A 16,425-nucleotide genomic window follows, 5' to 3' on the forward strand; every position below is an offset into this window, starting at 1 on the left:
TTGTAAACTGGATATGATGTTTATATGTGTCAACTCAAACAGAATAATTGCGTATGCAGAATAATAACGGTATATTGGTGTGCATGTAAATGTGGTCATTGATGGCATAATGGGTGTGAGTGTACCCATAGAGCAAAGCAAAAGTAAAAGCAGGAAGAGTAACCATCAATATGTGCTGTGATTTGATTAAACTCAATTGACATTACAAAAAATACATTCCATTGCATGAGCCTCAATAATTGGAGAAAAGTTGCATTCGTGAGCATCTTTAAATGAATGGGTAGACTACCCTAAACACTTTTAAAATGCCCCATGTAGATTGTGAGAGCCTCAAATAAGTTATGTGTGTTCTTGAATAACACAAACTATAGCCAACTAATCACTATAATTAGCAGCATGTACAGTAGTGGCTGTTTGTTTACACCATCCTCTTATCGTCTCTTTCTCACGCTGGATTTAGAATCACATGAAATCGTCATGGTCTCCTGCTTAATTTACTGGACGAGACGTGCTTTGGCCGGATTGAGTAGTGACAGTTGACTTTAGTGCCCCAAGGGATTGCGCACAAGGCAGTTGGTGATCTGTGAACACACATGGAACATTTCAGCGCAGTCAGTCCCAACGATGGTCAAAGTTGGGTAAATGTCTGAGAGCTGATGCAAGGACTTCAAAATGAATCAGATGGAGTTGCTGTATCAAATAATCGTATTCGGTATGGCGGTATAAGGGATAAAAGAAAAAACAAAAGCACATCGAAACTTGGCTGATCGCAATCTGATCAACCGGACGTCTCCAAGTTCGTTAAGCAAAACCGTTCCACCATCGAGACAGTTTCTGATAGCTCAATGTATAGTGTATGTGACGCACGGAGTGCACAAGACAAGGCTGTATTCTTACAGGTGCGATTTTGTAGCCTACACTAGTCAAGCTACTCTTCTTGGGTTGTTGAAACTCACGAAACTCCGAGACTGGAAGTTACATGGAATAAAGTGACAGCCAAAATGAGAATTTACTCTCATATCTGGAGGTTGTTACAGATATTCCTAGCGACGATTGTCACAGTTGTCACCCAAGGTATGTGCCTTTTATTGTAAGTGAAAACTAGCCTGAGTGATTTTCTGCATATACCTATATTCATTTAGATTCTATTTTGCTCTATTCCATGGATGTTTTTGATTGGTATAGCCTACATTTAATTATAGACTCTTTATGGTGTTGTTCGAATGGTCTAGACGTGTATTCTAGTTTATTTCCTATAAAATAATATCAAACTAGTAGCCTCTTAATAATGTTTGTGTTGTCTCTTTATAATATAATTATGATCGAGATGTTGATGACACAACATAGACCAGCGTTTCCCAAACTCGGTCCTGGAGACCCCAAGGCGTTCACGTCTTGGTTTTTGCCCCAGCACTACACAGCTGATTCAAATAATCAAAGCTTGATGATGAGTTGATTATTTGAATCAGCTGTGTAGTGCTATGGCAAAAAACAAAACGTGCACCCCTTTGGGTCCCCTGGACCGAGTTTGTGAAACGCTGAAATAACCACTGTTGCCCTTGTGGTTCAAAATGTATTTAACTTATAGTTTCCTTTGAAATTATATACCATACATTTATGACTACAACTGACATACACACTGACCAAGCCATCAGTCAAATGGCCTACCAAGATACAGTAGGCCAAAGAGGTCCACTTTAGCCTAATTAGCCTACTCCAAAGAGCATGGTAAACAAACGTTTTTTTTAAATTTGGGGTTGATCTTATTGATTTGTACTGATGTAACATTGCTGGTGTGAATTTTGTTTTTTTGCAAACCTCTATTTCTGTCTGGCGTTATGGCGGCGCCAATTGCATGCTCTGGCAATTTCGACTTGTAAAAGCCAGCACTCCACGGTGGCGCCAGGGTCGCTAATTTGCCTGTTTTATATAAACTCAATAGCGCTAGGTTGGAAAGGTGTGTCCTTAAAAACATGCGCCAATGTGCCAATTTCAAGCAGCGCTACTGGTGATATTTAAACTGGTCTTAGCAGTAACGCAATTGGTTATGCCATCGATTTTGCCAGCAGAGGAGCACAATAGCCTAATCAGTAGCATATAACCAATGTTTTATTAAAATATAATTAGCAGCAAAACAGTCAACAGACATTCCTGTTTTTTCTTTATGCTGGACGTAATTATTTGTCCATGCAGCTTCTGTGCAAAGTTTGGACTCATTGGGCCTATCTGTGATGCACATTGAATGAAAGGTGTCAGTGACTGTAGGAAGGCTTTTTAGGAACATAAACGTATAACAATAGACTGCTTATTGTTTTTCCTTTTATCATTTAAAAAATAATGTAGCACCCAACTGTAAAATCGCGGGAATTCCGATCCCTGGCCTTGGTGCTGAATCCTTTTGTAGTTTAGGCTATTTGCCTGTTCATTTGTTTATCTTTCACGTGGCAAAGTCCAAAGTCACTAACAGGCCATATCAGGCGATGGTACTGTAAGCTAATCTTATTATAATGTTTGGCCAATGTCCAATTGTCCATGGCTCTAACATGTAGTGCATTTTCGAAATGCTATGTGTGTAGAGGAATATTTTCATGTTGAAGCCAATTGCTTCTATGTTGAAGCCTGACAGACCACTGAACCTATACCACCAGCACTAAGATGTACTATTGCGTTAAGTAGCGCTGAGATTTACCATTATGTTAGGTTTGTAAAAATAGAGCCCTAGAGTATGTGTTGGATGTACTGTGTACCAGTACCTCTGTTACATTGGAGTATCACCAGTTTATGCACTTTAAATCATATAAAATGTTATTTGTCACATGCTTCATAAACAACAGGTGTAGACTAACAGTGAAATTCTTACTTATTGCCCTTCCTAACAATGCAGAGAAAACAATTGAATAATAATAGAAGGACAATAACATGATAAATAAATACACAATGAGTAAAGATAACTTGGCTATATACATGGGGTACCAGTACACAGTCAATGTGACGAGGCGAAAGGATAGATAATAAGCAGTAACAGCATATGTGATAAGTTAAACGAGTTAGTGCAAGGGAGGGGCAATGCAGATAGTCCAGGTAGCTATTTGATTAACTATTTAGCAAGTTCCACTCATGAAATGGACACACATGAAACATTTATATTGCTTTCATTCCCTAAGTTTAGTGACAGTGTCCAGCAGAGCTAGTCCAGAACTCATCATTGTGCTCATTCACATCACCTCAGTAATGAAATGGACAAGACCCTGTGGACTTTAATTACAAACCCAGCAATATTCCACATCACAAAGGCATTTGCTAAAAAGCTTTTAACTGCCTCAAATTCCGCTATTTCCAGGCGATGTGGCCCTCCTGAATTATAATAAACAGACTGGATAAAGAGATAATAAAAAGGAGAAATCCTGATAAAACAGATTTTTAAAAGCAGCTTTAAGAGTCTCATTGGATATAGCAATCTCTACCAATCCCCACACAGGCCTAAGCATCTCCCTCCCTCCCTCCCTCCCTCCCTCCCTCCCTCCCTCCCTCCCTTTCTGTACAAATCTGATCAGTGCTCTATCTCGTGTGTATGTTTATGTAGCAGTTGCAGGGACATAGGGTCTTTTCAAGAGTAAACCACCATTTCTATTAGGAGAGCTTTGTCCCTGAAATGCTTAGCTCATGCCTGACCTTTCCCCTGGGTAGAGGGCACTGCCATTATGGAAGTAAACAACATCTTGACCTAAACACAGGCTCTCTTCACCACTTCATGTGGAATAAGTGAGATATCTGTGTCATGGCTCCATTCAAGTCATTGGAAATCAGATCACTTACAGGCTGTTCTGCATATATGGAAATGGCAGGTAGCCTAGCGGTTAAGAGTGTTGGACCAGTAACCGAAAGGTTGCTCGTTCAAATCCCCAAACTGACTAGATGAAAAACCTGTTTGTGCTCTTGAGCATGGCACTTAACCATAATTGCTACTGTAAGTCGCTTTGGATAAGAGTGTCTGCTAAATTACTGAATTGTATTTTAGCACATTAGAATGCATGGGGGTTGCACACACAATGTACTTAGTGATGGAGGAACAGACACTTACCTGTATACAAACATGATATTATTGCAGAAGAAAAGGAACAGGCAAACTGTTACTGGCCATTCAAACACCATGCATCATAAGCCAGGTTTGTTTGGTGTGTGGTCAACCCAAATTAGTGGGTTCCATCAAGACAAACTCAAGTTGAATAGCTTGTCAGAGCGTGACAGATAATTCTGTATTAAAAGAGACAATGTATTGTATGCTAGTTGGTCTCAATATAATGCTGACAATAGCATGCAATGACAGCATGGGTAATGTTTTGTTTCCTAGTAACAACCAATAGCCTACTGTAATAGCACAGTACTGTAAGTAAAGATAGCTTGTACTCATGACTGAGCAGTACTGTGCTGTCCAGAAATTGGTCAGCTGACAGCTTTACCTCTACTGGGAACAATGCCAAGCAGACCTAAACACACTTATAGCCATGTCATTAATTAGCTTTTGCCTTAGTCTCCTCACTTTTTTTAATCAACCTTACATGTTTCACTGTGTCCAGTGATGCTAATGGTACTGTGGTACTGTTTTTACCCCCAACATTAGAACACAGGACCATATGTAGTCCTGTCGGGCTCCCTGTTCCTAGCGTTCTGATGCCCTTATTATTTGCTGTATCTAACAGGCTCACAAGTAGTGACTTATTCTGAAAAAAGAGACACATTATGTTTAAAGGTTGCCTTAGTCTTATTTAATCAGTTCTGAAAATCTCTCTCTCTCTGCTTTTTCATATCTAATATATTATATTTAAATTGTTATTACTATTGCTTAATGCAAGTGCTTATTCCCTAAAGATAGACTCCCACTGTACAAATCTAACCTATTCACAGATATTTTCATTTGGAATCAACTAGAGAATTTGGAAAATAAATTTGATTAACAGCATATCATTTTGCGCTCGGTATATGGATTCAGTTGTGCATTGTTTTTCCTTTTGCATTTGAAGAGCAAAGCAGTTGATCCTTGTAAGAACGAAAACAACAATGTCAATGGAGACATTAGAGAAGTACATTTCTATATACCAGAAAATATATTGTTTAGGTGGACAGGGAAATAGAAAAGTGAAAGGTCTCAGTCTCCAAGTTGAGTGATTGGCGCAGCTCTGTGCTGAAACAGCTGGTGGAGGGATTTGGCATTGTGCTTAACAGCTGGATGCAATGCTTTCATCATGGGTAGTGAGGATGGATATACAGTATAGGCGCAGCATATACACTATATATACAGAAGTATGTGGACACTACTTCAAATTAGTGGATTCGTCTATTTCAGCCACACCCGTTGCTGACAGGTGTATACTGTAAAATCGAGCACACAGCCATGCAATCTCCATAGACAAACATTGGCAGTAGAATGAAGTGCTCAGTGACTTTCAATGTGGCACCATCATAGGATGCCACCTTTCCAATTTCTGCCCTGTTAGAGCTTCCCCGGTCAACTGTACGTGCTGTTATTGTGAACTGGAAACGTCTAGGAGCAACAATGGCTCAGCCACGAAGTGTTAAGCCACACAAACTCACAAAATGGGACCGACGAGTGCAGAAGCGCGTAAAAAACGGTTGCAACACTCACTAACGAGTTCCAAACTGCGTCTGGAAGCAACGTCAGCACAATAACTGTTCGTCGGGAGCTTCATGAAATGGGTTTCCATGGCTGAGTTGCCGCACACAAGACTAAGATCACCATGCACAATGCCAATCGTTGGCTGGAGTGGTGTAAAGCTCATCGCCATTGGACTCTGGAGCGGTGAATCACACTTCACCGTCTGTCAGTCTTATGGACGAATATGGGTTTGGCGGATGCCAGGAGAACGCTACCTGCTAGAATGCATAGTGCAAACTGTAAAGTGTAAAGTTTGGTGGAGGAGGAATCATGGTCTGGACTGTTTTTCATGGTTTGGGCCAGGCCGCTTAGTTCCAGTGAAGGGAAATCTTAATGCCGCAGCATACAATGACATTCTAGAAGATTCTGTGCTTCCAACTTTGTGGCAACAGTTTGGGGAAGGCTCTTTCATGTTTCAAATGTTTTATTTAACTAGGCAAGTCAGTTAAGAACAAATTCTTATTTACAATGACGGCCTACCCTTGCCAAACCCTCATGACGCTGGGCCGATTGTGCTCCGCCCTATGGGACTCCTAATCACAGCCGGTTGTGATACAGGCTGGAATCGAACCAGGGTCTGTAGTGATGCCTCTAGCACTGAGATGCAGTGCCTTAGACCACTGTGCCACTCAGGAGCTCTGGAGCTTGACAATGCCCTAGTGCGCAAAGCGATGTCCATACAGAAATGGTTTGTCGAGATCGGTGTGGAAGAACAGTTGCAGCACATCTCCCTCCTGCAAAGATGCAGAAGCAGAAAAGGCCCAGTGAGTGTTTATTCACAGCGGTAGGAGATGTTGCCAGCTCTGGTATTAAGCAGCACATCTGTCAGTGGCCACTGGTGGAGACAGCCCAAGCCCAGGCCCCAGACCCAGCCTTCTCCTACTGAAAATGATTGAGACACATGTCTGTGTGAGAGAGAAAAAACAGATCCATTTGTGTTTCTCTTTGGGTTGTGGCTACGTAGACATGGCTCCGTTGTGGTTCCCTGACTGTGTAAAGCTTTCTAACGAGTCCACAGCCTCAGTACGAGGGCTGCTCAGCGATAAAAGCAGGCAAAGGAGGGATGATGTCACACACCACAGACCATGAGGGACAAGACTCAGTTAAATTTACGAAAAGCTCCAAGCCCTTCTTATCAGGATAAGGTAAGACCCAGATGCAGACCGTGTCAAAGTAACAATGTTTATTACAGCAACAGAAGCAAAGGTACAGGACGGCAGGCAGGCTCAGGGTCAGGGGCAGGCAGAGTGGTTGGGCGGGTTCAGGGTCAGGACAGGCAAGGGTCAAAAACCAGGAGGGCAAGAAAAACAGGCTGGGAAAAGACAGGCGCTGACAGGACAAACGCTGGTAAACTTGACAAACAAGACGAACTGGCAACAGACAAACAGAGAACACAGGTATAAATACACAGGGGATAATGGGGAAGATGGGCGACACCTGGAGGAGGATGGAAACAATCACAAAGACCTGTGAAAGAGATCAGGGTGTGACACTCCTCCTCAGGAAAAAAGCCATCAATAATCCAGTGACAGATGTGCCGTTCTCTCTGCCATCTTTTGTCATAGTTTGACAAATGGAATTAAAACATATGTGTCTCTACAGATGCAGATATTTATGTCTGTAATCTTAGTCAACTCTGTGGTAAGCACACGTTTATGACAGTTATGGGATCAAAAATAGTTGTGAAGAGGGACATTGTTGATGATATCTACAAATAGTTGGCTTGTCACTGGGGTATGTGATACATGCATTGTGTATTCTTAGTTTGTCATAGTTCATGATGAGTAGAATCATTACATTGCAGGGCTCATAGGCTAGTCTTTGGATGAGGTTGTCCTCTAAGCAGAACGAATGTGCCCATTTTTCATGAACAAGCATCTGACTTTATTCTGCAATGCTAGCTACAGGCCTACCCTTAAGAGGATAATAGACTTGGTTTCATTATTTTTGAACAGACAGTTTATTAACTGACAGTTTGTGAGATAATCTCCAGTAATGAGCACATACCAGGCAGTTGGTGCCTCTCTCTCTCTCTCTCTCTCACACACACACACACACACACACACACACACACACACACACACACACACACACACACACACACACACACACACACACACACACACACACACACACACGAAGTAGGCCAATTAGCCTCCCATTGACAGTGCAGCCTCAGGTCAACTGCCATAATCTGTGTAATCTATCAAAATGGACGCAAAATGAGAGTGGATGCTGGCCTGCGGACCTGTGCCCAGTTCACTTCCAGAGAGACAGACATGCCGCATGTCACGCCCTGGCCAGTAGAAGGGTAATTGTCATTGTAGTTTGGTCAGGACGTGACAGAGGGTATTCATTTTATGTGGTTCGGGGTGGTGTGTTTGTTGAAGGGGCATTTGATTTAAGTATTCCGGGGTTTGTTGGGCACTGTCTGATATTCATGTATTCTATGTTTAGTCTAGTGAGTCTGTTTCTATGTTTGGTTAATTGGGGTTGGGACTCTCAGTTGAAGGCAGGTGTTGTCTATTTGCCTTTGATTGAGAGTCCCATATATTAGGGTGTGTTTGTGTTTGTCATTTATGGGAGATTGTTCTGTGTTTAGCCTTGTGCCTTGCCAGACTGTTTTGGTGATCGTTCGTTCTTTTGTTATTTTGGTGTTCATTCTGAATTTATTAAACGTCAAGATGAGCATACACATACCTGCTGCATTTTAGTCCTCCTTTACCAACGACAACCGTGACACCGCAACCCTCATGCTTTTAGGCCGGATCAAAGGGCTCTCATGCTGTTGTCTCTTTCGACATCCTCACGCTACTCCAAACACCCAAAATTACAATTCTGCCCTGTGTGGGAAACAAAGGCAATAACATACAGAAAACAAAGGCAATAACTATACTGAATAAAAATATAAACACAACATGTAAAGTGTTGGTCCCATGTTTCATGATCTGAAATAAAATATTGCCAAATTGGTTTACATCCCTGTTAGTGAACATTTCACATTTGCCAAGATAACCCACCTGACAGGTGTGGCATATCAAGAAGCTGATTAAACAGCATGATCATTACACAGGTGCACCTTGTGCTGGGAACAATAAAAGGCCACTCTAAAATGTGTCCCGTTTTGTCACACAATACAATGCCACAGGTGTCTCCAACGTTGTTTTAGAGAATTTGGCAGTACATCCAACCAGCCTCACATCCGCAGATCACTTGTAACCACGCCAGCCCAGGACCCCTACATCCCGCTTCTATACCTATGGGGTTGTTTGAGACCAGCCACCCATTTCTGTCTGTAATAAAACCCATTCTGATTGGCTGGGCCGGGCTCCCAAGTGGGTGGGCCTATGCCATCCCAGGCCCACCCATGGCTGCTCCCCTGCCCAGTCATGTGAAATACATAGATTCGGGCTTAATTTATTTATTTCAATTGACTGATTTCCTTATATGAACTGTAACTCAGTAAAATCGTTGAAGTTGTTGCATATTGCGTTTGTATTTTTGTTCAGTATAATTTGTTTTGTTTTCACCTCATCAGATCATGTAGATGTTATTGCTTGCTACTTTACCATTTTGTTTTACGTTAATGGTTTGAGCTGAAATCACACTGATAATGGGATTGACTTGATCTAGATGATGGATGATATAATGGCAATGGAGTCTGTTCTGATGCTGTCACACCAGTGTCCCGGGCCACTGCCTCACACAGTAATAACCTTAAGCTGCTCCTGCTATAATTTGTAATATAAAGGCCCTATTGTCTACTGTGTCATGGGAATTCAAAGATTAAGTAAAAGGTCAGTGCTAGCCCTTTCACTTTAATGAAGAGGTCACATCCAGTTGATCAGCTTGCCTCAAGTCTAGTTCCTGGACTTTTCTGGATGGTTTCTTGTTAATATTTCCTGTTGAACCAATATTTTTATAGGATATTTTTGTATTCAGATTAATAATGACAAAGGCCAGGAATTATTCCTGACCTCTTGATATAACCAAGAAGCAATGGACCATGTTATAGAACTCCTGACCCTGATCATGAAGGGGTGTTAGATAGAGTTTAGAGAAGCAGGACAGTAGCCAGAAGGTTGTGAATTCCAAGGCGTAGGCTATTAGGAGAGTCTAAGGGTCTAGGTACTGATTAGTCCATCCAAAATGATAAACATGAATTTCCTCTACATGTCTTCAAAACAACACTGTCTGTTAACCTGGGATAATGTTTTGTCTCTTGCTTTCCCACAGAGTTGGACAGTCAGGAGATGTCAGACAACACCAAGAGCTCCCTGCCATTCCCTGTGTTCCTTCCAGTCAACTACCAGGTGCGAGATGCAGATTGCTTCTTCCTGAAGGAGACCGGTCAGGACATCATGAGGAACTCCAGCCTGCAGACACAGACACAGCCATTTGTCATCCTGAGAGCCAGCCGGCCACCTGTTGTCAACGCCAGCTATGGGTCCCTGTCCAAAGAGCAGCCTGTCCCTCTAGACCTGATCCAGTCTGTGCAGCTGTTCCGGGCACCGGGGGTATTCACCTATAACTGGAAGGTCCAGTTCTTTGTGCTGACCCCCCGGGTCTACTCCTCCATGCCTAAGGTGCAGGTGTTGTTCTATGTGGCTGGGAGGGACTGGGACAGGGGAGCAGAGGGGTTAAATGATGAGTTGCCCTGTGTGATGTTGTTTGCCTTCTGGCAGACCCAGGAGGTAAGGGGCTCCTGTGCCCTTGGAGGTCAGCGGGGCACCTGCATGGCTGAGCTGGAGCCTGTAGCCAGCTGGTTTAGTCCCGCAGCAGAGAGTTCTAGCCGGGAGAGGCTGTACCTAACAGAGGGCAACACAGTAGAGCTGTACTACCAGGCCCGGCCCAGTGCCTACGGGAAGTGCAGGGAGTGGGATGGGGGCCGCTGGGGTAGCTCAGAGCAGCAGCAGCAGGCTGAGTACGTCCCTGTTACTCCAATGCAGAGAATCGGCAGTGTACGCCTCTTTCAGGTGACCAAGGGAGCTGCATCTCTGTCTCAACTCAAGCTGGGAAAGGCCGTTGTCATTCAGACCTCCTCCAAACCCCTGAAAAAAGATATCGCCACTTTCATCATCCTCACGGCCAGCTCCTCCTCCCTGGAGAACTTCACTCTGCGGTGAGTCTCATATGACATGATTGATGTTTTCACTCATACTTAACCTACTTTACTTTTTATTATGTCAAGTCACGTATTCTAAAACAATAAGTTATCTTAAAAATGCATAATTCCAAATGCCAATGCAACTATTTCCCTATAACATATAGGAAACAACTATAGTGAAGTGCTTATCAGACCAATAACTGTCCTGCAGCACACTGTGGTTATAATTGGTCAATAACAACTAACCCTATTTTCTGATGTATTGCACAGTAGCCCAATTTATCTTCTAAATTTAGCCACACGTTCCCAAACTGTCCATTAGAAATAAGGGAATATTGGAGGAAATTAGATTTGATGTGGATTAAAGCATTTCTCGGAAAATATCATAGATGTTAGCAGTCTTCCTGGGAATTGAGGCAGATTATTAAAGTTAAATTGAAAAATACATGTCTTTGCTAGTGGAGAGTAATGATATTCAGAGCTATTTCAACTTCCCATGCCGTCATCAAGAGACTATTTCTTTTGCATTAACCTACTATATTCCAGCATTTTCATAATTCAGTTAATCATAACTAAGGTGAGTTTTCCTCTCTCTGCGCTTTTTCTAGGCCCAATGGCTATTTCCTCGTCTCCTCACTCACTCTTTCTTTTTTCAGGTTCGGGTTCATTTAACTTCTGTAATGTCGGACCAGGCCTGGGCTCGGGGTACAGTTCACCGGGCTTGGGTCTGACCGGGATCAAATGTTAAGTTCTGATGAGAACTGAGAACGGCAGTGTCAATTATGCGTGTGCTTTGAATTCATGGTGACTTTGTGTGAAGTAAATACGCTAGGCCAACGGCTTCCATGAGACAACCTGTTTGGATAAAGTGCAATTTTATTTTGGCAAATTTTCTGCTGCACATGTTGTGTATTTTGTGGAATTGCATTACTGCGACATTGGGGGGAAATTTTGTAATTTTCCGGTAATATTACACCAACGGTAATATTTTCTATATACAAATGTATATACAGTACCAGTCAAAAGTTTGGACACACCTACTCATTCTGGGATTTTTCTTAATTTTTACTATATTCTACATTGTAGAATAGTAGTGAAGACATCAAAACTATTAAATAACACATATGGAATCATGTAGTAACCAAGAAAGCGTTAAACAAATCAAAATATATTTTATATTTGAGATTCTTCAAAGTAGCCACTCTTTCCCTTGATGACAGCTTTGCACACTCTTGGCATTCTCTCAACCAGCTTCATGAGGTAGTCACCTGGAATGCATTTCAATTAACAGATGTGTTAATTAAAAGTGTTAGTTAAAAGTTAATTTGTCGAATTTCTTTCCTCCTTAATGCATTTTTAGCCAATCAGTAAGGGTGGTATTCAGAAGCTAGCCCTATGTGGTAAAAGACCAAGTCCATATGTGAACATTTGAAATTGTGTTTTTTTACATTGGATGAAAGGAGAGACACAGAGCGACAAAATGGTATAGCATACACTGCATTTGAGGAACAATGGGAAAGTAATTCTGCTTTGAAAGTTGATGAACTTGTAACTTCACTTTTGAGAAAATGGCCTTTGAATGTTTTAGTACACTACCTACTGAAGAGCTCTTCTTTGTCTACACCCATTCAGCATCGTTCACACCCTCTTAAACTTTAGTCCCACCCATCTCTTCAAGGGTTGATCTGAGCGTTCTGTCCTAACAACAACAGTCAAGCACTCGAGCTAACTGACTAACGTGAGAGAACAGTTCACTGACCATTTTACTCGCCCTAGCAGAGCTGGTTAGGCAGTTTCTATGTTATCCAGAGCGTTGGTGACTGCAACTGTGCTGCTGGCAACAATTTTAGTTTTTTTGGCAATGTTTACCGACACCGGCCATATTCAACAGGTGTTGAGCGTTCGTAAATTTGCCATTTATTCTGCACTCTGGCACACTCAGACGAGTGCTCTGAAATTGGAGTAATCAAATCAAATTTTATTACTCACATGCGACGAATACAACAGGTGTAGACCTTACAGTGAAATGCTTACTTACGAGCCCCTAACCAACAATTTACATTTACATTTTAGTCATTTAGCAGACGCTCTTATCCAGAGCAACTTACAGTAGTGAATACATACATTTCATTTTCATTTCATGCATTTTTTGTTGTTGTTGTTATTATTATTTTTTGTTGTTGTTGTTATTATTATTATTTTTTTTGGTACTGGCCCCCCGTGGGAATCGAATCCACAACCCTGGCGTTGCACACACCATGCTGGCGTTGCAAACACCATGCTCTACCAACTGAGCCACAGGGAATGCAGTAAAAAAAAATACAGATAAGAATAAGAAATAAAAGTAACAAGTAATTAAAGAGCAGCAGTAAAATAACAATAGCGAGACTATATACAGGGGGGTAGCGGTACAGAGTCAATGTGCGGGGGCACCGGTTAGTTAATATGCACATGTAGGTAGAGTTATTAAAGTGACTATGCATAGATGATAACAACAGAGAGTAGCAGCGGCGTAACAGGGGGGAGCGATGCAAATAGTCTGGGTAGCCATTTGATTAGGTGTTCAGGACTCTTATGACTTGGGGGAAGAAGCTGTTTAGAAACCTCTTCAACTTAGACTTAGCGCTCCGGTACCGCTTGCCATGCGGTAGCAGAGAGCACAGTCTATGACTAGGGTGGATGGAGATTTGACAATTTTTAGGGCCTTCCTCTGACACCACCTGGTATAGAGGTCCTGGGTGGCAGGAAGCTTGGCCCCAGTGATGTACTGGGCCGTTCGCACTACCCTCTGTAGTGCCTTGCGGTCGGAGGCCGAGCAGTTGCCATACCAGGCAGTGATACAACCAGTCAGGATGCTCTCGATGGTGCAGCTGTAGAACCTTTTGAGGATCTGAGGACCCATGCCAAATCTTTTCAGTCTCCTGAGGGGAATAGGTTTTGTCGTGCCCTCTTCACAACTGTCTTGATGTGCTTGGACCATGTTAGTTTGTTGGTGATGTAGACACGAGGAACTTGAAGCTCTCAACCTGCTCCACTGCAACCCCGTCAATGAGAATGGGGCGTGCTCAAAACCTGCTCGGTCCTCATTTTCCTGTAGTCCACAATCATCTCCTTTGTCTTGATCACGTTGAGGGAGAGGTTGTTGTCCTTGCACCACACGGTCAGGTCTCTGACCTCCTCCCTATAGGCTCTCTCATCGTTGTCGGTGATCAGGCCTACCACTGTTGTGTCATCAGCAAACTTAATGATGGTGTTGGAGTTGTGCCTGGTCTTGCTGTCATGAGTAAACAGGGAGTACAGGAGGGGACTGAGCATTCACCCCTGTGGGGCCCTCGTTTTGAGGATCAGCGTGGCGGATGTGTTGTTATCTACCCTTACCCCCTGAGGGCGGCGGGTCAGGAAGTCCAGGATCCAGTTGCAGAGGGAGGTGTTTAGTCCCAGGGTCCTTAGCTTAGTGATGAACTTTGAGGGCACTATGGTGTTGAACACTGAGTTGTAGTCAATGAATAGCATTCTCACATAGGTGTTCCTTTTGTCCAGGTGGGAAAGGGAAGTGTGGAGTGCAATAGAGATTGCATCATCTGTGGATCTGTTGGGGCGGTATGCAAATTGGAGTGGGCCTAGGGTTTCTGGGATAATGCCGTTAATGTGAGCCATGACCAGCCTTTCAAAGCATTTCATGGCTACAGACGTGAGTGCTACAGGTCGGTAGTCATTTAGGCAGGTTACATTCGTTTTCTAGGGCACAGGGATTATGGTGGTCTGCTTGAAACATGTTGATATTACAGACTCAGACAGGGAGAGGTTGAAAATGTCAGTGAAGACACGTGCCAGTCGGTCAGTGCATGCTCGGAGTACATGTCCTGGTAATCCGTCTGGCCCAGCAGCCTTGTGAATGTTGACCTGTTTAAAGGTCTTACTCACATCGGCTGAGGAGAGCGTGATCACACAGTTGTCCAGAGCAGCTGGCGCTCTCATGCATGTTTCAGTGTTATTTGCCTCGAAGCGAGTATAAAAGTAGTTTAGCTCTTCAGGTAGGCTTGTGTCACTGGGCAGCTCTCGGCTTTGCTTCCCTTTGAAGTAGAGATCAACCGATTTATGATTTTTCATCGCCGATACAACGCCGATACCGATTATTGGAGGACCAAAAAAAGCCGATATCGATTAATCGGACGATTTTTATATATATATTTGTAATAATGACAATTACAACAATACTGAATGAACAATGAAGACTTTTATTTTAACTTAATATAATACATCAACAAAATCTATTTAGTATGTTCAATTTGGTTTAAATAATGGAAAAACAAAGTGTTGGAGAAGAAAGTAAAAGTGCAACATGTGCCATGTAAAAAGCTAACGTTTAAGTTCCTTGCTCAGAACATGAGAACATATGAAAGCTGGTGGTTCCTTTTAACACGAGTCTTCAATATTCCCAGGTAAGAAGTTTTATGTTGTAGTTATTATAGAACTATTTCTCTCTATACCATTTGTATTTCATGTACCTTTGACTGACTATTGGATGTTCTAATAGATACTTTATTATTGCCAGCCTAATCTCGGGAGTTGATAGGCTTGAAGTCATAAACAGCACAATGCTTGAAGCATTGCGAAGAGCTGCTGGCAAACGCAGGAAAGTGTTCTTTGAATGAATACTTACGAGCCTGCTGCTGCCTACCACCACTCAGTCAGGCTGCTCTATCAAATCATAGACTTAATTATAATATAATAACACACAGAAATACGAGCCTTAGGTCATTAATATGGTCAAATCCGGAAACTATCATTTCGAAAACAAAACGTTTATTCTTTCAGTGAAATACGGAACCGTTCCGTATTTTATCTAACGGTGGCATCCATAAGTCTAAATATTGCTGTTACATTGCACAACCTTAAATGTTTTCTGATAATTATGTACAATTCTGGCAAATTAGTTCGCATCGAGCCAGGCGGCCTAAACTGTTGCATATACCCTGACTCTGCGTGCAATGAACGCAAGAGAAGTGACACAATATTGCCTGCTAACATTAATTTCTTTTAACTAAATATACAGGTTTAAAAATATATACTTCTGTGTATTGATTTTAAGAAAGGCATTAATGTTTATGGTTAGGTACATTCGTGCAACGATTGTGCTTTTTTCCGCAAATGCGCTTTTGTTAAATCATCCCCCGTTTGGCGATGTTGGCTGTCTTTGTTAGGAAGAAATGGTCTTCACACAGTTCCCAGCGAGCCAGGCGGTCCAAACTGCTGCATATACCCTAACTCTGTTACACAGAACACAAGAGAAGTGACACAATTTCCATAGTTAAAATAAATTCATGTTAGCAGGCAATATTAACTAAATATGCAGGTTTAAAAATATATACTTGTGTATTGATTTTAAGAAAGACATTGATGTTTATGGTTAGGTACACATTGGTGCAACAACAGTGCTTTTTTCGCGAATGCGCTTGTTAAATCACCCGTTTGGCAAAGTAGGCTGTGATTGAATGATAAATTAACAGGCACCACATCGATTATATGCAACGCAGGACAAGCTAGATAAACTAGTAATATCATCAACCATGTGTAGTTAACTAGTGATTATGTTAAGATTGATTGTTTTTTCTAAGATACGTTTAATGCTAGCTAGCACCTT

General features: G+C 42.2%; 1 protein-coding gene across 1 annotated transcript in view; it reads left to right on the plus strand.

The window, feature by feature from the left end:
- The first annotated feature begins 452 nt into the window (after positions 1-452).
- LOC115200044 (transmembrane protein 132D-like) overlaps positions 453-16,425 on the plus strand; it is a 74,013-nt gene continuing 58,040 nt past the window's right edge. The window contains exons 1-2 of the mRNA XM_029762723.1: positions 453-1,074; positions 9,911-10,796. Coding sequence (XP_029618583.1) covers positions 1,002-1,074; positions 9,911-10,796 — 959 coding nt within the window. The 5' untranslated portion in view covers positions 453-1,001. The remainder of the gene's footprint in view (positions 1,075-9,910; positions 10,797-16,425) is intronic.

Source organism: Salmo trutta, chromosome 9 (assembly GCF_901001165.1).
Source record: "Salmo trutta chromosome 9, fSalTru1.1, whole genome shotgun sequence".
Classification (NCBI taxonomy): Eukaryota; Metazoa; Chordata; class Actinopteri; order Salmoniformes; family Salmonidae; genus Salmo; species Salmo trutta.